This window comes from Ursus arctos, unplaced genomic scaffold (assembly GCF_023065955.2).
Source record: "Ursus arctos isolate Adak ecotype North America unplaced genomic scaffold, UrsArc2.0 scaffold_37, whole genome shotgun sequence".
NCBI lineage: Eukaryota > Metazoa > Chordata > Mammalia > Carnivora > Ursidae > Ursus > Ursus arctos.
In genome coordinates, this window is record NW_026623053.1 from 5,658,515 (window position 1) to 5,681,736 (window position 23,222).

Sequence of the window (23,222 nt, forward strand, 5' to 3'; positions counted from 1 at the left end):
GCTTAAGCCAGAAACCTGAACATCAACCTTCTGTCCTCCTCCCTCCACCTCAACTAAGTCCTGTCACCAAGCCCTGTCAATCACCAAGTCCTATCAGTTTGGCGTCTTAAATAACTTTCAAATCTGTCCTTCTCTCACCATCGCTTTCTGTCCAGCTGTCTCTTCTCTCCTGAGCCACTGCAGAAGGAGCCCCACACACACACCCCAGCCCAGCTTTGTCCGTGCCATCCATCTCCTACCGAGGGCAAGGGATTCTTCTCAAACACAAAACTGATCACCTCGTTTCCCTGCTTACCACCTTTGAACGAATTCTCACCGCCTTCGAACTGAAGTCTGTATTCTTTAAGATACTTGACGTCTCCGTGTCTCTCCAGCTTCTCTCTGCACCATCCCCTCCTCAAACTGTTCTGCAGGAGGATGGCAACTCCTCTGTGCTCTCTCTTCCCTCTGGATTTTCGTCCTTGCTATTCCCTTGTTTGGAACACTCCCGGCCTCCCCTTCCCTTCTGGTTAACGCCTCCCCATCTTTCAGGTGCCAGCTGAAGCACCGCTCTCTGAGAAACCTTTCCAGAGCACCCGAGCAGGTCAGCCACCCCTGCTGTCTGCTGCCGCTGCACCTTACACTCCCCCATCATCACCCTTATCACAGTTCATTTCACTGTCTGCTTAACTGCCTGGCTTCCTGATTAGATAATAAAACCTCTAATCAGCATCTAACCTGATCAACAGTGTACCCACAGCACCCAACACAGGACCTGACACCCAGTAAGTAATCAGTGTTTGTTGTATGACTGAACAGAAGGCCATTTTTACTTCACAGTCCATTCAGCAGGCACAAAGTTTGTATGCAAGTGTGTGTGGGTGCCTGTGCGTGTGTACACACGTGCACACACACACGCACCCACACACACTCACCCCTTCCTCAAAATACAGCTTGGCTGACAGGACTAAGAAATAGCTACGAAGCCCCACATACTGCTGGGTCACACGGTGGGAGAGCAGCTGCCAGTGAGACACGGGAACTCTTTAAGCTTTAATTTCTTCATGTGTAAGATGGGAATAATAAAATCTGCCTTACATAATTCAATAAACAATAGCCGTTATATCTTTATCCCAATTCCCAAATAGGAATGGAGCAGTGCTCTGCTCAGAAGACTCAAGCCCATGACTGAAACTGCCCACCAGGGGGCGGTAGGGCCCTGGACTGGTCCAGTGCTGAGGCCACTGCAGAGCCAGACTGGCAGTCAGGGGGAGGCAGAAGGGACAACCAGGGCTGCTTCCCCAGAGCTTTGAGTGAAACCAGAAAGAAAAACAAACAAACAAATAAAACAAAACAAAACCAACTCAGAGACTGGGGCATATGTCAAGAAGGCCTCATGTTTCTTAGACCCACCCTCCTCCTTTTCTCAGCCCAGGCTCCCCGAGGCACTACTTGTGCTTAGAAATAAGCATTTTCTGGCTTGCCATTCACGGGGAGCGGGGAGGTCCCCCTCCTAGGTAAGTCTTTTATCCCACCACAGCTTCTACTTCCATTGGGGGCTGTGGTAAGAAGAGAGACAGATTTGCTTTCTCAGACTGCAGAGGACATCTTGTCATTTGGGAAAGCTCCATGGCCACTCATTCCTGGGACATGGGGAGTGGCAGATGCCAGAGTTATTCTTGGTTATAGATTTCATTCATCCTTTTCCACCTTGATTTCAATGAATGAGTTCAAGTCAGGACAGCAGGTTTTGTGGGGTTGGTCAAAAGGTGGGGAGACAGGTCCATTCTCATCACCTCCCTCATCTTCCTCTTCTTGGAAATTAGGATTATAAAGTTCTGGTGGAAGGAGCTGGGCCTCAGCAGAAGGTAATCGGTCTGAGGGAGGCCCATACACACGGTTGGCTTTAGTGCCATGTTTAGAGTTGGCATCCAGGTGGTAACAGAGCTCCGTGAGGCGCTGGGCCCGGAACCGGGGAGGCCGGGCCACCCAGACACCTGGCTCATTAAGACTGTCCTCTTCATCTGACATCAGCTCTTCTGTCACATCCTTCCACAGGCGTTGGTCCTCAGGTCCAAAATGCCTCATGATGCTGGATCGGTTGGCAAAAAGCTAAGGTAGGAGCCCAGGGCAGAGACAGGCAGAGAAACAAACTATGGATTAGATTTGGGGAGAGGGTTCTCGTAGGAAGAAGGCCGTGTAAAATCTGTGTCTGAGAGAACCTAGCCCCCAAGTCATCTTAGAACCGGCTCCCCCCCTCCTCTATCTGCCAACATTCCTGGCTCTCAGCCCTATTCTCAGATGCCACATCCCCTGGCCCTTCCCACTGCAGCTTAGTAGGGTTTAGTGTTTAGCACCTTGAAAGGAAGGCCTAGACACCTACCCGGTATCTGCGACTTCGAAGCTTCTTCTCCTCTTTTTCCTTCAGGCCTTTAAAGGGGTTCAGGGAGTTGCGGTACTCACGCCTCTTAGTGAGGAAGTAGGCTACACAGGCTCCTGGCGAAGAGGGAGAAGGGACGGGGCAGAGAGCAGGTCCTCAGCCATTTTTTTCTGCCCTAACACTACTGGCTGGGAGGGTGAGACTCAGTCTAGACAGTGGGCTTTCTCACAGACCCATCAGCATCTATTTACTCTGCTTTGGTTTGGCTCTCTCTGCCCACCTCCCTGTCTAGCACTGACTCCCCCATTTCTCCCACTGGCACACAACAAGTCTGAGCTTCTGTAGCTCCCTCCCCGGACCCGGGCTCAATTGAACCCATTCCCATTCTACTCTGCTGGTAATGGATTACCAGTGCTTTTTCAGCAGAAGCTTTCTTAATGCTTCAGGGCTAGCTATGGGCAAATAATAGAAGAGTAAGGAAAGTAGAAAACCCAGGATGTAATATTTAGGGAGAAAAGGGCAGGCCTGGATTCTGACTTCCTTTTCATAACACCCTAGATTCAGGCCCTGCTGGAAACATCATGCCTGCTGGTGTTAGCCCTTTCCTTCTCCCATTTTCATTTCAAGCAGGATAGGGGAATAAAAAGGCAATTAGAAGCAATCCTGGGCGCCTGGGTGGCTCAGTTGGTTGACCTTCCGACTTGATTTCGCCTTGGGTCGTGCTCTCGTGGTCCTGGGATCAAGCCGTGTTGGGCTCCAAGCTCAGCACAGAGTCTGTTTGGGATTCTTCCCCCCCACACCCCGCTCAATCTCTCTCTCTCTCAAAGAAAGAAAGAAAGAAAAGAAAAAAGAAAAAGAAACGATCCTGTGAAGATGTGAGAATAGCCAAAAAAATGTTTTAAGTCCACTATTTTCAAAACCACCTAAATCATCTCCATTATGCCTCTTCTCTGACCAAGAACAGCCAGTGGAAAAAGGATGAGATGGGAGTTAATTCAGTTTTTCTCACCTTTCAGCTCCTTATCAGTGTAATTGTGGGGACTGGTCACCAGCTCCTGCTTGAGCTTTTCCAGAAGGAACTTCACTACTGAAATATTCCAAGAGGACTTGATGCTGTCACAAAGAAGATTGTGAACGAGGCAGTCAGCATTTTAAAAGTCAGGCAGAGATTCCTGGCACAAATCACCTTTGTGGTAAACTCCCCCGTGGCCAAGGACAGGATGCAGGGGCAATGGTGAGGGCAAAGCCTTAGCCTCATTGTTATACCGGAACAGCCCTCTACTTCCCTCTTGTTGGCAGAGTACCTTGTGATTCTTTTCCCTCAAGAAGATCATACCTTTCAGACCCATTGAATCTCTTGTCATTGGTGATGTGGTTATGCACATTGTGGACCAATTTCTAAGGGGACAAAAACAAATACAGATTCAAACCAGGAATGGATATAATGAAACCCTCCTCTGATCCCTAGGCATTGTCCCTATGGGGTTTTCTGCCTGAATCCTTCCCATAGTCTGGGCACCATATCTGTTGATGCCCCTTCTTAGCCAGAGAGCCTATCTAAGTCAGTAATTCGAATGTCCTCCCTTTTGTGGTCCTTATCATTTAACTTGTATGGGGACTCCAGGATCATCCCTGGTCTTACTTCATTTTCTGGGAAATATGAAGGGCAAAAGATCTCAGACATTTTCACAAACATACTCCTTCCTAATAGCCAGGAGACAGCAAATATACACCAGGACTACTGCAAGTGGACTTTTCTTCAGGGCCTCTATTCTTGCAAATTTTAAAGTTTTCTTTACAATATATCTGTATTTCTTTTAATCTAAAAATGTCTTCTTATAATGAGCACTGGGTGTTACATGCAACTGATGAATCACTGAACTTTATCTCTGAAACTAATACTACACTATATGTTCATTAATTGAATTTAAATAAAATAAAATTTTTACAAATGTCTTCTTAATCTTCTAGTAAAATTGATGACCCAGGAAAATGCCCTCAGTATATTCCTTCGCACATTACCACAAATCTCAAGGGGACACACACTATGGTCTGAAAAACACAAACCTAAAATAACAGAGATGTGAAATGCAAAGGACCTTGGAGACGCTATCACCCAACCTCCCTTTCACATCATTCCACAGGCTTTCAGCTTTGCTTACATACCTTTAAGAATGGGTTCTCACTACTTTTTCGAGTCAGCTTTTTTACTGTTGAACATGTCTGATTGTTAAAAAGTTTTGCCTTAGACTCCAAAATCTGGCCAGTTTTGCCCCTAACAGCACCTAAAATCTTTGAAGTCTCTCATGTACTCCCCAGGTCTTCTATCCGGTCTAAATAGCCCCAAGTCCTTCGGCCATTCCTCATGACAGAGTGTCCAGACAGATGCCTCTCGAAACCATCAGGCTCTCTGGCTGGCCAGTGTCCCTCGGACAACGTGGCAGTGGGCACTGAATCTAATCCATCAGTGGAGACCTGGCCAAAGGGAGCATTACTTTGCGGAATGGCACTCTACACTTCTAGGAATGAAACCCAAGATGGTATTAACTTTCTTAGCAACCCCACCCCTATTCCTAAGGTCACAGTTTCCATTCCTAGTGAGCCTACAGTCAACTCGAGTCCGTTTTTCACACGGATTACTATCTCTGCCATTCTGCAACTGTTTTGCTTTTTTCAACTTTGATGCAGGATTTTACATTTCTTCTGATTAAATTTAGTTTTGGCGTTTCTGATGGTATTTTCATCCCAAGCTCCCTCAGCCCTTGGAAATTCCCAGCCCTAAACCAACGGACTCATATCCTGATCTCCGGGCTTCCGCTTCAGCTGAGAAATCCCCAATTTACCCTTCTGCCTCTGACTGACTGACCATATCAGTTTAGGAAAGTACTGTCAACTTTTTATGGTTAGGGTCTCCACTCTATAAAGAGGAATGTTACTAAATTAGCTTCGTATTTGATATAGTTATTTTACCTGTTAGAAGTCCCAACTTCAGGAATCACAAAGGATGGGTGAAGCCTTCAGAAAGAATTGGAAAGTGTTGAAAAAGAAAGGAAGGAAGGAAGGAAGGGAGGAAGGAAGGAAGGAAGGGAGGAAGGAAGGAAGGAAGGAAGGGAGGAAGGAAGGAAGGAAGGGAGGAAGGGAGGAAGGAAGGAAGGAAGGGAGGAAGGGAGGAAGGAAGGAAGGAAGGAAGGGAGGAAGGAAGGAAGAAAGAAAGAAAAGGAAAGGAAGAAAAGGAAAGGAAGAAAGAAAAAAAAGGAGTTGCACAGCTTCCGATTCAAGTGGCTTAGAAGAGATCGGCTGATAAAAATCAAGCCAGCCTTGAAGCGGAAAGGGAAAATACTCTAAGACAGTAATAAGTGTTAAGACTGTAAAGGCTGCTGGCTCCCCTACCTCCTGGGTGAGCTAAAAATAAATACATTTCCCCACGGGTGGCTGGAATCTCTCGCATTCCAAGAAGTGAGTGGTTCCCCTTTGGTCCTTTTGGATCCCTAGCAGCAATCCATAGCGGCCTGAGCAGACTGGAGGGACACCTCTCTGATTCCTTCCCAGAGCTAAAGGCTGGAAGACTGAAGGCCTGCAGCTAACCCTCTCCGTTGAAGCCACCGTCTGGCACAAGAACATTTGAAACCTTCCTCTGTGATGGGCAGCAAAATTCCCTGGCTGGGCCTCCAGGGCCTTTCCAAGCACTGCAACAGACAGCAGGAGGGGTGAGCACACTGCCCTCCTGTTAGGTCCTCAGTTCCACCGGGCTCTCCAAAGGGCAGGCAGCAGCCAAGCCTCGGCCCCAGACCTCTCGCAGGAGGAGGTAGGCAGAAGAAGCAGGAGCGGTCAGAAGTCCCATTTTTATGCAAATTGTAATTATCATGTAGTTATTCATGATTTAAACACTATGAAGTTTTGGGAAATCCCTTGCGATGCATTTCTAGGTATATGCCTCCATTTCTGTCACTGGAAGCAAGAGCGGCCCTCTTGGGCCAGAAGTTTGTGACAGAAAAACTAAACCCATTCCCTATTCTTGATTAAGTGAGCTATCCCTGAACATAACCAAAATTTAAAATGAAGATTAGAAACCAGTTGATTCTGATTATAAATGGTATCTTCCTTCCCAGGGAAAGAAAGAACCCCTCGATGTAAAAACAAATCAAATGAAAGGGAGGGTAAGAGTCAGGAGCCCTTAGAAAAGGGAAAAAGAAGCAAGAAGTAATGAAAGAAGAATCTTCAGTAAAGATGAAGGAGGTACTCACCGTACCTGGTGGGCTTCAACCTTTACTAAGACTGTGACAAGAGGAAAAGGGCTAGACTGTGACCAGATTTCAGGTGGGTGTGAATGGTGAGCTCCCCTCCTATCCAGAACCCTCCAGTGACTCTATCAGCCATGAGCCAGAGAAGGGAAATGCCTTACAGCTCAAATGAACAGAATCTAGGTAAAGCACACCCCCCATGGTTATCGGAAGGATGTTTGAGGACACAGAGGTGATCCAAAGGACAATGGTCACCCTAGAGCAGGATTTCTCAACCCTGGCATGCTGGACGTGTTAGGGAGAATCATTGTTAGTGGCTGCCCTGTGCACTGAGGGTGTGCAGGGGTGCTCCTGAGGCTCCAAGCCACTCCAAGTGTCAGGCAGAACTGGTTCAGCCCAGTTCCTTCCCTGCCAAGAGCTCTTAGGAGCTCCCTAGACTCGCCAAACCTCCATAATTGAGCTGAGTGTCTAGGGGCGCTCTGCGCCTTTGGGGTTTAGGACCGCCTCAGCATACCCTGGCCATCCTGCCAAGGGGCCCTGAACCACTGGTAATCTGCAGGCCGTTTCCAGTGCCACCCTTCAGTGGTCAGTCTGCTCGGTCCCTTAAAGATCTTCCCATTAGGACTGTTAGCTCACCGGGAGAAGATGTGATCTAATTCCCTTCTCTTTAAACAGAAGATTTCAATCTATGTGGAAAAGCCTCTATAAAGGTCCCCAATTAGCAGAGGGTCTGCCTATCCCTTGGGCTATGGACCCATCTGTCTCCTTCTTGCCCCTCCCACTCCAGTAGGATTCAGGATACCATTCATTCAATATGGGAAGTTTAAAATCAACCCACACTTCATTCCTCACTTCTCTCTCCAGACTGAAGAAAAATGTATAGAATTGAGCTCACTCACGGAGAGTACCAGATCCCGCTTGCGCCTGGAGTTCTTCTGCCCACTCCCTCTGGTCCTGCATGGGGAAGCGGTAAACCCTAGAGAGTGTCTCAGCTCCCCTGCTCCCCCGGGGCCTGACTCTTCCAAGGCACCATCCAGCGCAGCAGCAGCACTGAGCATGTCCTCGGGGCGGGGTGGTGGCAGCTTGCTTCCATTTTCTGGCCCTGTCTCTGAGGTGGCCCGCTGGATAGCCAGTTGTGTGGCGGGTGAGAGCTGCTTGGCATAAGCAGGGACCAGCACCCGCTGTACCGCACCCTCAGAGGCCACATAATCATCCACCAGCTACGGACATAAAAAAGAATAGCCTATTAGCCATCCGGGCTTGGGGGAACCTGGTCAACCATCATTCCTTGGCCAAGGATAGCGAACAGAGAGTGGAAAGCAGGGGGAATCCAGCACAGTCTTTAATGGTCAATAGCTTGTTTCTCTGGGACTCCTACAGGAGTGTTGGCAAATATTTCTTGGATATATAGGGCCTCTTGGGTTGAATCATTACCCATAGGACTGATTACAAGGACAAGGCTTGTTTCTGATGCTCTATTTGTGAGGAATCATCTATGATTTGCTCTTGGGTATGAGAACCATAGCCAGGCAAGTATTTTGTCTAAAAGGGATTGGGGGAGGAAGTGATGATAAGAAAGGAACACCAAGCAAGAGAAGGAACAAGAAAATAAAATGATAACAACAAACAGGAGAAACAGGAGAAAAATTGGAGCAAAGAAGGGAGATATAAAGTCAGAAATTTCTAGAGAGGCTGGCCCTCCCAGCCTCTACCCCCCCCGACCCCCCTCCAATCCCTTCACAGGACATGTCTGTGTCCTCACCTTGATCCCGCCCTGGCCACATCTGACTGTCACTGTCCTGACATCCACTTGCTGCCTGTGCCCTCACTCAAGGACATACAGGGCAGGGAAAGGAAGGAGGGAGGAAGGAGAGAGAGGGAAGAAAGGAGGGGGGATTTCTGCAGCCAAGAAAACAAAACAGTGAAAGTGGGGGTAAAAAAAACACAGAAAGAAGCGGGGGAGGAGGCTGAGATTTATAGACCTGTGAGCTGCTTTCTACGCTGTGAAATCTAATTCCATCCTGTCGGCTTGGAAGCCTTCCCTGCCTGACAGAACCAAAGCTCAGGGCATCGCCTGGCCTGGTACCTGGTACCCCCTGCCTCCTCCCACCTCCCTGCAGCCCCAAACCCTCTGCCCCAACCCCCAGAGTCCTGGCTGGGCAGAGTGGGGCAGGTGGGCAGTGGCCACCACCCACCACATGGCTAGGCCTTCAGGGAGCAGTGACCAGCTGCAGCGTGACACTGGAGGGGGACAGGGGGCTTACACATTCATGTCTCAGATCTAGCAGATGGGCTGGGAGTTTCCTCCCTCCCATCTCCCTGGTGTGTTCTGCTCCTTTTCTCTTTCCTGGGTGTCTGGGCCTTGTTGTGTGTGCGGGAAGAGGAAAGAGAGGGTGGCGGGGGGGGGGGGGGGAGCATGGGGGAGGAGAGCTGACAGACCTCCCACTGTCTCTCAAGTGGTGACACATCTGTTACTTTCCCATCTCTGTGATCTCCCTAGTTGCTCCATCTCCTTCTTGTACTTCCATGTGCCACACTCGGCAGTTTTTACTACACTCAGCCAGGGTTTTCCTGCTCAGATGGCCCTGAGCAGGAAAGAAACTGAAATAGCACAGTGTACTTCTGTGTCTTTTCCTGCTCACAAAATATGCGCGCTTGCTTTCGTCGCTCTCCCAACCTGTCTCTCCCTTCCCAGGAACTCCCAGCTGTCCACTTCTCGGCCTCACGCTTTTCCCTTCCCTGTACTGCCTTCCCACCCTCTCCCACGTTCTCTTGCGCGCCCAAAGTCTCTTTCCGTTTCGATTCACTTTTCCTCTATGCTCTTTTCACTTTTCCTCCTTCCTCAACCCTTCATCTCCACCTGCCTCCTTCCCTCCCTATACCTGTCTTTCCGTTCCCTTTGTCCTCTCCCTATCCCTCCCTCTGTCCCTCTCTGGCTCTCCCTCTCTCTGCACCTCTGCCTCTCCCCGCCCCATTCCCATCTCTCTATCTGTACTGAATTCCTCTTGGCAAGCAGAGGGCCCGTGATAAAATATGAATGAGCCGTCTGTGCGCGGCAGGCCTCCTCGCCAGGAGAGGCAGAGCCCGGGTAGCAGCGGAGCCAGCTGTGCAGGAGGAGGGGGCACCCGGGTCCCTGAGAGCCAGGGGAGGGCGCGGCCAGCACCCCGCGCGCCAGAGACGCACTCGGGCCACCGAGGCTTCGGCGGAAAGCAGGCGAGGGCTGCCCGGCCCTGCCAGGACGCCTCGTGCTGTCCTGTGTCCGCACAAGAACACCAAAAGCAAGGCTGAAGGCTGGGAAGAAACCAGAGGGAGGGAGAAGGCAGAGGGACGGGCCAGGAAAAGCCCCCGGGAGCCACCCGCGCCACCGCCGCCCGCTCTGCGGCCATACTCACGGGATTGAGCAGCGGGGCCGCGTCGCCGGCCGTCAGGGCGCAGCCCGGGAGCCGCGCGTCCCTCTGCGCCGCCGGGAAGCCCAAGGGCCCGGGCCCCACGGCCGAGGCGGCTCCCACCTGCCACAGCTCCTCAATCACCACCTGCATGCCGCTGCCCACGCTGTCACACTCCTCCTCCGCCGCGGCCGCCGCCTTGCAGGCCTCCCCCGGGCTCTCCTTGAGAGGCCCCGGCTCCGGGGGCGGCGAGCCGTGCGCCCGGCTGGCCCCATCTTCATCGGGGGCCGAGGCTTTCCCTTGCCGCAGCTCACCCACCTCCTCCTGCAGGCGCTTCAGCAGTTCGTTGTTGGCCCGGGCCAGCCCCAGGGCGGCCTCGGCCAGGCCCACGGCCTTCTCCACCCGCTGGTAGATGATATGCAGGAGCTGCTCTGAACTCTGAACGGCCAGGCCATGGCCGGTCACCGTGATGGGGGTGCTGGCAGGAGGGTTCCCGCCCTGGGAGCCCGCGCTGCTCGCACTCGTCTCGCTCTTGCACGCACAGCAGCAGCATCTGGCCTCGCTGCCACCGGGAGGGGAGAAGAGGATGGTGGCACTGAAGGACATGGCGGAGGGCCGCGGGAACAACGGCGCTCACACTGCCGGGCTGGTCCCAGAGGTGTCCCCAGTCGGCTCGACTCGAGGCGGGTAGGAAGCACTGGCCTCTTTGGATTCACTTTCCTGTGTCATGGAGGGTGACCAGAGGAGCCTGGGCACCAGGCGGTGGGCTGTGTGAAGGAGGAGTAGGCAAGCTGTGAAGGAGCACCCGATCCATGGCTGCCTGTCCTCCGTCTGCAGAAGAGAGATGCCTTCTTCTATCTGCAGACCCCGGGCTCTCCTAGCACAGCGCGCTGGGGGTCCCACTCACCGCTGACCCAAAGGGTGCTGCCTACACAGGCCTTCCTGTTGAACACAGTGTCAGGGGGTAGAAGGCATTCTTCCTGCACCCAAGCATGGAACACCCCCCACCCCCCGCCACGCCAACCTAAGGAACAGAGGGGGGGGACTCAAAAGGACCCACAAGCATCTGGAAAGATGAGAAGATTAAGGAAGAAAATGCATATCTGTCTTTGCCTCCTCACTATCTTTGCGGTAATAACAGTCATTGCCTTTTGTCTCCTTGACATCATTCCTTAAGGAGTTCAGAACACATCCCGCAGGTTATCTCTACCACACAGAAGCTCTAGGAAACACATATTACCCCAGGTCCACCGAAGAGACATGCAGACGAGTTATAGATCTTTTTCAAGGTCAGAGGGAGACGGCAGAATCCAGTTATTGCTACTTTCAATCTAGTGTTTATTTTTTTTAACTGATAACCACTTTTTGTTGACATAAAGAATCACGATTCTACCCTCTCTATAATTTTGTTACAGATGCATTCAGAGTAAGACTCCTAGGTAAGGAATATACCGACAGCCCTCAACATGTCACCAACCTCACACTGTTGTATCACTGATGCTTGGGGATGGGGCAGGGAAAGGAAGGGGAAAGCTGGATCAGAGAATCAAGCTGCAGTGACCCAGGGCCACACAGCCCCCTGGCTCTCACAGTTGTGCGTCTGAGCCTCCAGCCTCTGAAAAGGAATCCAGCTGCTCTGAATCCTACAGCTGGTAGCCCCAAGGACCTCTGAGACCCCTCATCTCCACATCTCAAGCTCCTTGAGGGAGGGGCAAAGCTCAAAAGGCCTGTCTAAAGAGCTCAGCACTGCCACTTTGCCCGCAGGACCAGCCCCATTCAAGAGGAAACCAGAATATGGATGATAAACCGAACTGCCTCACTTTTGAATCACCCTAGGTAAGGAAGGAAACTACTCTAGGAGGAAAAGAAAAAAGGTATGGGAGGGTTGGATTGTATGACTGCGAACTGTCCAAGGAGCTTCATGTTGTCTTTGCTAAATACTTGATTATAGAAAAAAGAATCCTTCTGCCTGAAGCTTCCTAAGTGACAGAATCTTAAGTATGTTTACATTTTCCGCAAGAGATCCGTTTCCATCTTACCCTGTAAATTATATCATAACACCACAATTAAAAAAAAGAGGAGGCGGGTAAGAGAATTTTCTATATATTGAGATTTGGGGGCTTTTTTTTTTTTTTTTTGAATCAGCCATCTCATTTCAGAAACAGGTAATAATCAATGCCTCTGAGGTACTAAAATGTAAATCTGACAATGCATTTTAATTATGTTTGGTTATTAAAGAATACTCTTTGATTTGCTCTTTCCACCTTTTATATCAAAAAAACGTTTTCTGTGCCAGGTATTCACTTGTAAGGACTTCACTCAAATCCACTTGCAGCTTCTCTGTCATTAGGGTCACTGGAAGGCACAGCTTAACCTAAAACTAAAGGTTAGAGGAAAGCACTAAGCAAGTCCTGCCAGTTTATGGGTGAATCATTTATATATCCTTTCCCTTCCTGAATAAGGGCCTTCACTGTGCTTGCAGGGTTTTTAACCAACATCATGCAAGGAGTTTAACCTGAAACATGGCTATTGCGAGAAAGACAGTTATGTAGAAGATACAGATGGTTGCCGATTGGGTTCAATATTTGTAAAATCAGAAACTAAGACGCAGGGACACCTGAGTGGCTCAGTGGGTTAAGCGTCTGCCTTCGGCTCAGGTCATGATCCCAGGGTCCTGGGATGGAGTCCTGCATCAGCGGGGAGCCTGCTTCTCCCTCTGCCTCTGCATCTCCCCCTGCTTGTGTGCTTGCTGTCTCTCTTTCTGACAAATAAATAAATAAAATCTTAAAAAAAAAAAAAAAAGAAACTAAGATGCATCAGGTTGGCACACTGGGTGGGTACCCCTTCTGGTACCAAATTGACAAGGGCTACGTTCTTGCCCCAAACACTTACTCTTTCTTGCAAGAGGCCTTTACCCCTGCCAGTGCCGTGCCTGCCTTGAGCCCTTCCCCTTGATTGGTCTTTCCCAAGTCATCATTCCAAAACAGCACTGAACTGGAAGTAAAAAAAAAAAAATATATATATATATATATATGTGTGTGTGTGTGTGTGTGTGTGTGTGTGTGTATACACACATATGGTTCTCATCCTGCTGTATGCACTACTTAACAGCTGTGTGAACTTGGAGAAATTATTCCCTTTTCTGAGCGCCAGTGCTCTCGTCTCTGCCTACTTGGAATGTTCTTGTGATGATTATACATACATAATATATGTAAGGCACCTACAGAATGCTGGCACGCGCTCAGTGCTTCACAAATAGCAGCTGGATGATATTAAGATTATTCCTGAAATATTCTGTGTTCCCATCCTGGACCCCCGTCCTGATTTCCCAATCTTGAAAAAATGCAATGGCTTGAAATGGAACTTGGGAGATTTCCCCCCTAAATTTAATAACAGATTTCTAAGAAACAATAAATTCAAGTCTACCAAGATGCATGTATACATATAAAAGCTTCTCTGATGTACATTAGAAAGGTAATTGAGAAAGCAGGGTATTTGCAATTTACTCTTATGAACTGGCTTTAGACTGGGGATAATATACAACTCTGCTAGCTTTTAATGATAAATATATTTTCATATTTGTGTTGACATAAAAAAATCATGATTCGGGGTGACTGAATGGCTCAGTCAGTTAAGAGTCTGACTCTTGATTTCGGTTCGGTCATGATCTCAGGGTTGCAAGATTGAGCCCCACATTGGGCTCTGTGCTGGGTGTGGAGCCTGCTTAAGATTCTCTCTCTCTCTCTCCCTCTCCCTCGGCCCCTCCCCAACCCAAATCATGATTCTACCATCTCTATAATTTTGTTCCTCAATTTCTTTCTACTTTTCTACTTTGTGTATTAACCTATGTCTGGGGCACCTGGGTGGCTCAGTCAGTTAAGCATCTGCCTTGGGCTCAGGTCATGATCTCAGGGTCCTGGGATCAAACCCCGCATGGGGCTCCCTGCTCAGCAAGGAGTCTGTTTTTCCCTCTCTCTCTGCCCCTCTCCCCAACTCATGCTCTCTCTCATGCTCTCTCAAATAAATAAATAAATAAATAAATAAAATCTTTAAAAAACCCCAATAACACCCTAACTATGTATGTCTATTTTATTTATTTACTTTTAATTATTATCGTTTTTTAGAGGGCGGAGGGGCAGAGAGAGAGGGAGGGAATCTTAAGCAGGCTCCATGTCCAGCACAGAGCCCGACTCAATCTCACAACGCTGAGATCATGACCTGAGCTGAAGTCAAGGGTCAGACGCTTAACTGACTGAGCCCATCAGGTGCCCCTAACTATGTCCATTTTAGAATGTCACATTCAGAGCAACAATTGGTGTGCTGTTGTTGTTGTTTTTAATTAAGCTGTCTATATAAACCCGGTAGAGTGCAGTGTAGCAGAATGGGTATTCAAATAACTCTTTTTGGTTTCTGTGGACATTCCTGCTGACTTAATTGTCCTGGCTCCTGTATCCACTTAAGCTCTAAGACATTGCAATGAAAGGACAAGGAAAGAAAGCAAAGTCAGCAGGTAATAAAGGAATCTTTCACATTATAATATTTACTAACCAGATAACAACTTAAATGCTGGATAATCTGGATTAAAAACAAAACAAAACACAAATTTCATTAGCTACATACATCCCCATTAGAGAAAAAAAAAATTTGAAAAAAAAAAGTTTCTAAAAATTCTCTGTATGCAAGGCCCTGCTGAAGGATGAGTCACCGAAACGGATTGCCACAAGTACTCAAATGAAGGGAAGACAAAGTCCCTACATGGAATGAGCTTACAGCATATGTGAGAATGGAATGTCTAAAGAACAAAGCAAAAATACACACAAGTGCCTAAAAATACGGTGCAGACAAGAATTCTTGAGGAGATAGTTAAAAATAATGGATAGATCAACGGAACAAAATCATATGAGAAAGGGGTCTTACAGAAGAAAAACCTCCAACTGAGCCTTGGGCAATGTATAAAAGGAACTGGGAGGGTGGGAAGAAGGCACGAGAGATGAGAGGAAAAAACACACATTACAGGAATTTCCACGGTACGTGTGCGAGGTCAGAGCAAAGGTATGGAAAGCTGACACAGGACTTTGAAAACCATGGCAAAGAAACCCTTAGAGTAGGGGTCAGCAAACCTTTTCCGGTAAAGGACCAGACAGTAAGTCGTTTTGGCTTTGCAGGTCATGTGGTTACTGTCACAACTACTCAACTCTGCCATTGCAGCACAAAGCAGCCATGGACAATACATAAACAATGAGCACGACTGTGTTCCAATAAAACTTTATTGATGGACACAGAAATGTCGGAAGATAGTATATTTAACACTTACATTAAAAAATATAAAAGCCATTCCTAGCTCATGGGCCATATAAAAACAGATGGCAGGCCAGACTTAGCCTATGGGCTCCAGTTTGCTGACGCCTATCTTAGATACCGAAAGTGGAAGAGGGAGAGATTATTAGGAGACTCTTCAATCCTGAAGTGAGTTGAGAATGAGGGTTGTGGATATGAAGATTCAACATCCTGAAGGAAGACCTGATGATATTTCTTTATTTAATAAATACAGGGGACAGAAATGTGGGCTAAAGACAACTTCAAGATTATCAACCCGACGGTCAGAAGATGGTACCATTGACAGAATGAGAGAAATGAGAACGTCGAGGGACGCCTGGGTGGCTCAGTTGGTTGGTTGTCTGACTCTTGGTTTTGGCTCAGGTCATGATCTCATGGGTTGTGGGATCGCCCCCACATCAGGTTCTGTGCTCAGTGGGGAAGTCGCCTTAGATTCTCTCCCTCTCTCCCTCCCTCCCACCCACACAACCTCTCTCTCAAATAAATAAATTAATTAAAAAAAAAAGGAAATGAGGACGTTGAGAGGAGGCACCACCATATTAGAGAAGATGTGTATGTATATAGATATTTATTTATTATTTTTTAGTGAGCTCTAGGCCCAACTTGGGGCTCAAACTCACCACCCCTGAGATCAAGAGTCACATGCTCTACCAACTGAGCCAGCTAGGAGCCCCAGATGTGTGTACTTAACAAGTTAAATTTCAGACTGATAGCAACATCTTTAAATGGATGTCCTGATAGCAACTAAGACCAAAAAAAAAAAAAAAAAACAAGAGAAAGGTCAGAGCTGGAATGCAGATTTAGAATCTTTAGCAGGAGGGTTGTAGTTGAACCTGAGAAAGTGAATGCACTCTCCAAGGAGAAAGGAGAAAGTGTGAAATGCAAAGGCCAAGGACAGCGCTTACAGCCAATCTGTGCAAGAGGCTTCATTAAAAGAGAAGAATGGTCAGTGAGGTGGGAGAAAAGGAGTGTTATGAAAGTCAAAGTAGAAAGAATTTCAAGAACGTGGCTTTAATCAACTGTGACAGGTGCAGCAGAATGGCTAAAAAAGATGAAAATTAAGGAGATACAATTTATTTGTCTGTGATGGTCATTGGTCATGACCAGAGAAGTGATTTTTCAGTGAAAGTAATACTATGCAGTAGATGAAAGAGGAATTGATGGAGAGAAAATGCAAATGAGACATGAAATCAAGTCTTCTAGAGTTTAGTTATGAAAGCAAGGAAGTAACAAGGAAGTCAGAAGAGGTTCTAGAGCTTTACTGTATTTACAAAGCAGAAAGAAAAAGGTCAGTGATTTCTGTGACATTAGCCGCAGCAACATTTTTCTAGATATATCTCCTGAGGCAAGGGAAACAAAAGCAAAAATAAACTATTGGGGAGCGCCTGAGTGGCTCAGTCAATTAAGCGTCAGACTCTTGATTTTGGCTCAGGTCATGATCTCAGGATCGTGAGACTGAACCAAACATAGGCTTTGCACTAGCCGTAGAGTCTGCTTAAAATTCTCTTTCCCTTTGCCCCTCCCCCCTCTCCCTCTCTAAAAAACAAACAAACAACAACAAAACTATCGGGACTACATCAAAACAAAAAACTTCTGTACAGCAAAGGAAATAGTCAGCAAAACTAAGACAACCTACTGAATGGGAGAAGATATTTGCAAATGACATATCCAATAAAGGTATCTAAAATATAAAGAACTTATACGACTCAATGCAAAAAACCCCAAATAATCCAATTTATATATGGGCAGAAGACATGAAGAGACATTTCTCCAAAGCAGATGGCCATACGGATGGCCAAGAGACACAGGAAAAGATGCTCAACATCACTCATCACCAGGGAAATGCGAATCAAAACCACAATGAGCTGTCATCTCACACCTCTCAGGATGGTTAAATCAAAAACACAAGACACAACAAGTGTTGGCGGATGTGGAGAAAAAGGAGCCCGGTGCACTGCTGTTGGGAATGCAAACTGGTGCAGCCACTCTGGACAAAAGTATTAAGGTTCCTCCAAAAATTAAAAATAGATCTACCAAGGGTACCTGGCTGGCTCAGTCAGTAGAGCATGTGACTCTTGATCTCAGGGTCATGAGCTCAAGCCCCATGTGCAGCCTACTTAAAAAAAAAAAAAAAGGAGAAGAAGAACAAGACTTGAAAGAAAGAAAGACAAAAAGAAGAAGAAGGAAGGAAGGAAGAGAAGGAAGGAAGGAAGGAAGGAAGGAAGGAAGGAAGGAAGGAAGGAAAGAAAGAAAGAAAGAAAGAAAGAAAGAAAGAAAGAAAGAAGAAAGCTGTGAGAAAGTAAACGATGAAGATATTAGAAAAGAATTTAAGTTTTCTTCTAGGAAGGATCCTCCCAATGTGAGAAGGAAGGAAGGGTAACTCTTCCCTGAAACTGCAGAGAAGAAAAAATAAATACAGAGCAAAGATTGAGGTGGAGAGAGGAAGACAAAGAGATACACTATGGAGACTCTCTTTTTACTTAGAGGAAGATTTTCCTCACTATGAATAATCCAAATTGATAATAGAACTTTATTATAAAAAGTGCTGCATTATCTGTTGTTACAACCTGTTAAATCGTTTTCGAATGCTCCCAAACTAACACAATTAATTATTCTTGCTTTTTTCCAACACTGGTTCATGGTTCTAGAGCCCATTTAACCCTGCCAACATTATGAAGGTGCATAAACTTTATTCTGACATCCTTATTTTACTTCTGTAACGTAGAACTTTAATTCAATAACCCATGAAGCAATCCATGGAATGTCTGGCAAAACAATGGTTAACTATAGTGAATTAATCTGGGCAGCATATAAACCACCATTACTAAACATTTTAATAGGATCAACTTTTGCGATTTCAGATTGCTAATTTATTTTCAAGCCAAGAATTCATATTTTCATTCCGGAAAGGAAAAAAAAAAAGGAGTAAACTAAGGTTGACCACCAGGAATAATATGTAAGCTTTTTGCAAAATGCTATCAACTTTTAGAATTGAGTGTTAAAAAAAGATCACTAATCTTTTGACGAGTTGCCAATACAAAGTGACAGCAGCTGTCAAACTTAAGTTTGCATAAAATATATGTTTGGGGTTCATTCAGTGTTGGTCTAATTTTAACACATGTGAAAGGGTCCAGAAAATGTACTTTTTGGTAATTTTTATATTTTCTTCATAAATATTTAGATAAAAAAGAAAGAAAAGTCATCTTCTTCAGACAGTTCAGGGTGAGACTGTCCATAATCTTAACTACACCTTTCCTCCCAAGTCACATGTATTTGTGTTAGAACTAAATATATCATCCTCCTGGCAGCTCCCTTGCTTGCTTTCAACCCATTCTGAGTTTGAATTTTCTGCATGACTGAGTTCACCTCCAAACTGTGAAAAATAAAAGTTTCCTCACGATTTAATAGATGTGTATGATATGGTATCACTCTGATGATATATGTCTTTATAATGGGCCCTTGACTCATTCAGGGTCACGCTAGCAATGGACTTCCTTAAATGCGATTACTGAAAGCACAGCAATTCATACCATAATTTTCATTTTAAGAAATAAAGAAAGGAAAATGGCCACTTAAAGCTCCAACCGTGCTGGTCAGCCCTACTCCTCCACTTGAAGGTGCAATATGGCTCACCTGTTTCTATCAAAAAAGAGCCCCTTTACCACACCAGAGCAGGTAAGCAAACACCAGAAAATATTATTTTCCCACATTTTGAAAGATCGAACCATCTACTGATCTGCAGAGAAAATCTAAGACCTCATTTTCGGGGGGAAAAAAAGAGAGAGAGAAAGAGAGAGATGTGGACCTAAGGGGAGAATGAGATTCTAAGAAAAGCCTCCACTAATCCGAAGATTCCAAGTATACTTGTATAGTGGTTTAAGAGTTTTTAGCCTAGTGTAGCAGTCTTTTTTATTTACATTTGTTAAAAGTGCAACTTGCTAAGATTAAATTCTCGGTTTAAGATCTTCATAGAAATGTGCCTGACATAAAGGACAAGTCCTGCATTTCTAGATCAACTGAAAAATGAAAAGCTAGCTCCAAAAGCTACATCATGCGCTCCGCGAGCCCTCAGTAAATGTTAGTTGATTAAATATTAATCAAAGATGACAAGGTGGGCACCAGGGACAGTACAACCATTTCCGACACAGGGAGAACAGAGCTCGAGCACTGACTGCCCTCGGGTCAGGGCGACTCGCCCGTGAGCCCCACCGCAGAGAGTGCCCTGGGGGTTCCGGGGAAAGGGGTGTAGCGGCAAACAGCACCGTGGCCCGAGGCGCGGTCAGGGATCTCGCCGGGTCACCATGGGTTGACTCTGTGGCCACAATAGCTCTGCGGACTTGGGCTGAGAGCCGCCGGGAACTTCCCGCTGCGGTCGGACTCTGGCAGCCCTACAGGTGTTCCCGTCACGGGTGTTCCACCGCGTGTGCCCCGCGCCGCCGCTCCAGCTGACTCAGCGGCGCCAACACGAGCGCGCAGCCTGGAAAGGGAGACCGCGGCGCCGGCCCGTGTACCCCGCCAGCGCGCGCACGCGGGGAGGCACCGCCCCTCCCGTCCTCTGGCTCCCGGTGATTGGCGATTGGACGGTGGGGGGCAGGACCAGGGACTTTATTGGCTGCAATCCACAATCACTCAACGAGCCAGGGAGGGGAGGGGCCACTTCAGGGAGGGACACGACTACGAGGCTTTTTCAAGGCCGTCAGGCGCCATCTTTAGCTTGTTTTGTTTTGTTTACACGGGTTTGTTCTTTGCTGCTTACAAAGCTGCGTGTACACGATTATAAATTCAATGCCACAAATAGGTCTCATACATTTGGTGGTGGAAGGCTTTTAATTCCTGTCGGCCTTGGTTACGGATCTTTTAGATACCACTAGCAAGGTGGCAGTTCCCCTTTAGTTCAAAGTTTTCATCTTTAGGAGCCCCGCGAGTCCCACAGTCAACCGAGTTTAGCTGTGCTTTGGTAGGAAGGCCAAGCCAATCATATGTTCGTGGGACTCAAATCAAGGACACTGGACATGAGCCTAGGTTCCTTGTAAAAATCAAGCAAGTCAGAGGCTTGGGTTGTGTACCTCCCTGGGACGACGAGCTCTCTCTCCCAAGAAGCTAAAAAGCGATGGCCTGCAGTGCTGGGGAAAAGAATTAGAACAAAACTCCATTAAAAATTCCCGGCAAAGCTGCCATCACAAAGTCACTGGAATCTGACTAGATTTCAAAGATATGCATGCAGGTCTAAACTTGTGGAATGATCCATATTTGAGATATTTTATTAAGTCCTGATCTGACTTGCATTGTTAGGAAATAAAAACACACCCGGTACAGGTAAGAAGTTCGGAGAGCCCACAGAGGGCCACTTCCATTACAGTGAATTTCAAGACCTGGACAAACAATTTTAAAGCTGTTGTTTCGGCGTCCTAAATACTACTTGAAACTGAGTAGGGCGCTGGCTGAGGAATGGAAATGTATTACGGTCATCCTACAGAGGCTTTGTTGTAATTAAATTTGAACTCTACAGATCCTTTTTTATATCCTGGTTGCTACTTCGCTGGTGACATTCCAGTTTCTCCCTCATCGCCCCATATACTTCCTATGCTTTCACTCCCCAATCTGTGAATACAGATTTGAATATATTTTCAGTATGACTCCTAACAGGAGACAGTGGTTCATTAACAGGATGAAGTGAGACTATGGCTCACGTAACAGGAGGCTTTGCTCTGTGCTTGTTTTGTCCTCTGATTTCTTACCCTTTTCTCTGTGACTCTTAGACCTGGGGAGAAGGCTTCTCAATCCAAAAATGCAACACGATAACCACAATGCATTTCGTATCCGCCTCCTATGTATTATTTACCTTTGCCTCCTCTTCGCCCCTCCCCCATCACAACCCCCAGGAACGGTTTTTGAGAATTGGACTTGACTGGATTATTTTCCTGACACTTTGCCAGCTGTGGAGCTTTTCGAACAAATCCCAACCTAGAAACGACCACTTTGTCAAAAAGCCAAGAGAAAACTTCCTTTCTGAACACACCAACCAAACCACACATAAAGGCCAAAATATACACAGCTGTACATTTAAGAACATGAGACAATAAAAAGCAAAACCACTCAAGGCAAAACAGTCAGTAAAGAAGACTTTGAACCACAGATTCAATAAATTGCCTACCCTCATTTGCCACATGGACTATACACTCCCTGGCAATTATTTAATTATTCACTAATCTGAGACTTTAGAGGAGTAGAAAAATACAGTAAATGCACATAAAATGAACGTGCCTAAGTGTGCTAAGCATAGGATTTCTTCTAAACTCTAATTTGCGCACGAAATCCTGTTTGGATCACATTTGGGAACACAACAGAAAAAAAAAATCCCATCCTAATAAGGGCCACTTTGCACACATAAAATCAAAGGTAATCTCTTTTGAAAACAGAATCTGATGTGGCACATATACACATACTGTACATATACACAAAGCACAAAACCCCAGGATAAATCTTTATGAAATCATTTGCTTCAAAACTCACACACACACACACACACAAACACACAATGTCTTCCTGAAAATGTAAGACACATTTGTAAGAAGGGTTTTGCCCTCCTCCCCGGGGAGATGAGTGTCTCAATTATAACATCCAAACATTTTTAACCGATTGGCCTTGGACAATTGCCACATTCAAGCCACTTGGTTTTGGTTCTGGGGGAGGGTGTGTAAAACGTACGCCAACAGCTTTGTGAGGGAGTCTCTCAAGTCTCCGCTTCTTTCCACGTTGCCCTTGACGTTGCCCGTGGCAGAAATTTACATTATCCCTTCGCCCCGCCTAAAAAAAAAAAAAAAAGAAGAAGAAGAAGAAGAAGAAAGAAAAAGAAAAAAAGAAAAAAGAAATCTATACTCCCCAAGCGGCTAAATGTTTTAAATACCTCGGCCATAAAAATTTACCAGTTCTTAAAATGTGATAACAAAAAGAAAAAAAAAATCTCTATAAATTTGGCTGGAAATAGTTGTACACGGCCATCCTGCTTCTCAACTTCTTGGTATATTTAAAACCTTGACCAGGAAAAAGAAAGAGGAAGAGAGACAGAAAAAGAAATGGGGGAAAGCGCAAATTCCCCTTAGCAACAGTTTCCTCACCCCAGCACTGCCACAGATCTCTATTTTTAAAATTTTTGAAAACACACACAAGATTAAGGAGGGAAAAAATGGAAAAAGGATACCCGAAGGTCGTATGGCTCTTTGTATTCGTGTGTGTGCAAAAAGGAGGACTCGCGGCGCCCGAGCCGGCAGGCCCCGCCCCTCCCCGGACGCCCTCCCGGATTGGCCGCCGGCGGCCGCGGGGCGCCCCGCCCGCGAGCACACGCGCCGCGCCCGAGGCCGGGTCCCCAGGGGGCCCCTGAGGGCCCCCCGACCCCCGACCCCGACCCCCTCGCGGGTGGACCCTGGCGGTCGGCTCGCATCTATCCCCTTCCCCGCCTCTGTCGCTTTCCTTTCACTTTCTCACCCTCCTCACCCTTTCCCATCGTCCTTTCTCAGTGAAACGAGGCCCTCGGCATCAATACGGGTAACAGTTAGTGAGCGAGCTCCTGACAATGTGCTAAACTTGGTTAGCTGGCTAGTCAGTAGAATTCCAGCCTGGAATTAGGCATCAAGGGCTTGGCGCGTCGGCCTGAGCTTCTGATTTCCAGGTAGAACGTCTCCGGGTCGTGTCTGTTGCTTGACACTCCCACCTTTACGTGAACGAACGTTCCAAGCAAGGTGAAGGACGAAATAGTCTTAGACTTTGGGCGCTGCTTTCGCTCAGCCTGAGCCTCCAGTTTTTCTCTACTTGGTTAAAATAACATTCCCAGGAACCTAAAATGACTCCCCTTTACTCCTGCACGAGGACTTGGGGGCCTGTACTTGAATGTTAAACCGC

At 46.9% G+C, this 23,222-nt stretch overlaps 1 protein-coding gene across 7 annotated transcripts; it reads right to left on the reverse strand.

Moving 5' to 3' along the window:
* Window positions 1–1,019: 1,019 nt before the first annotated feature.
* On the reverse strand, window positions 1,020–22,592 carry CUNH14orf93 (chromosome unknown C14orf93 homolog). 7 transcript variants are annotated; one of them, XM_044379578.3, is made up of 9 exons: window positions 22,231–22,579; window positions 22,032–22,130; window positions 12,879–12,980; window positions 9,993–10,753; window positions 7,500–7,820; window positions 3,696–3,757; window positions 3,369–3,472; window positions 2,363–2,475; window positions 1,020–2,091 (listed from the first exon to the last, which is right to left on the reverse strand). In XM_044379578.3, exons 4-9 carry the CDS (start codon window positions 10,590–10,592, stop codon window positions 1,672–1,674), a joined length of 1,620 nt encoding a protein of 539 aa, XP_044235513.1. In that variant the 5' UTR covers window positions 10,593–10,753; window positions 12,879–12,980; window positions 22,032–22,130; window positions 22,231–22,579; the 3' UTR covers window positions 1,020–1,671. The 7 variants fall into 7 exon arrangements, with proteins under 7 accessions (XP_044235513.1, XP_057162378.1, XP_044235512.1 ...); XM_057306395.1 differs by lacking the exon at window positions 12,879–12,980 and having other exon boundaries at window positions 9,993–10,817; window positions 22,525–22,584; XM_044379577.3 differs by lacking the exon at window positions 12,879–12,980.
* Window positions 22,593–23,222: the final 630 nt, after the last annotated feature.

Excerpts from the sequence above, each read along its gene's own strand:
- CUNH14orf93 (XM_026486476.4), bottom strand. The coding sequence starts at position 10,592 with ATGTCCTTCAGTGCCACCATCCTCTTCTCCCCTCCCGGTGGCAGCGAG. Across the intron at positions 7,821-9,992 it reads CGGCCCCGCTGCTCAATCCC|CTGGTGGATGATTATGTGGC; the intron begins GTGAGTATGGCC and ends TTATGTCCGTAG. Across the intron at positions 2,476-3,368 it reads CACTGATAAGGAGCTGAAAG|GAGCCTGTGTAGCCTACTTC; the intron begins GTGAGAAAAACT and ends CCTCTTCGCCAG.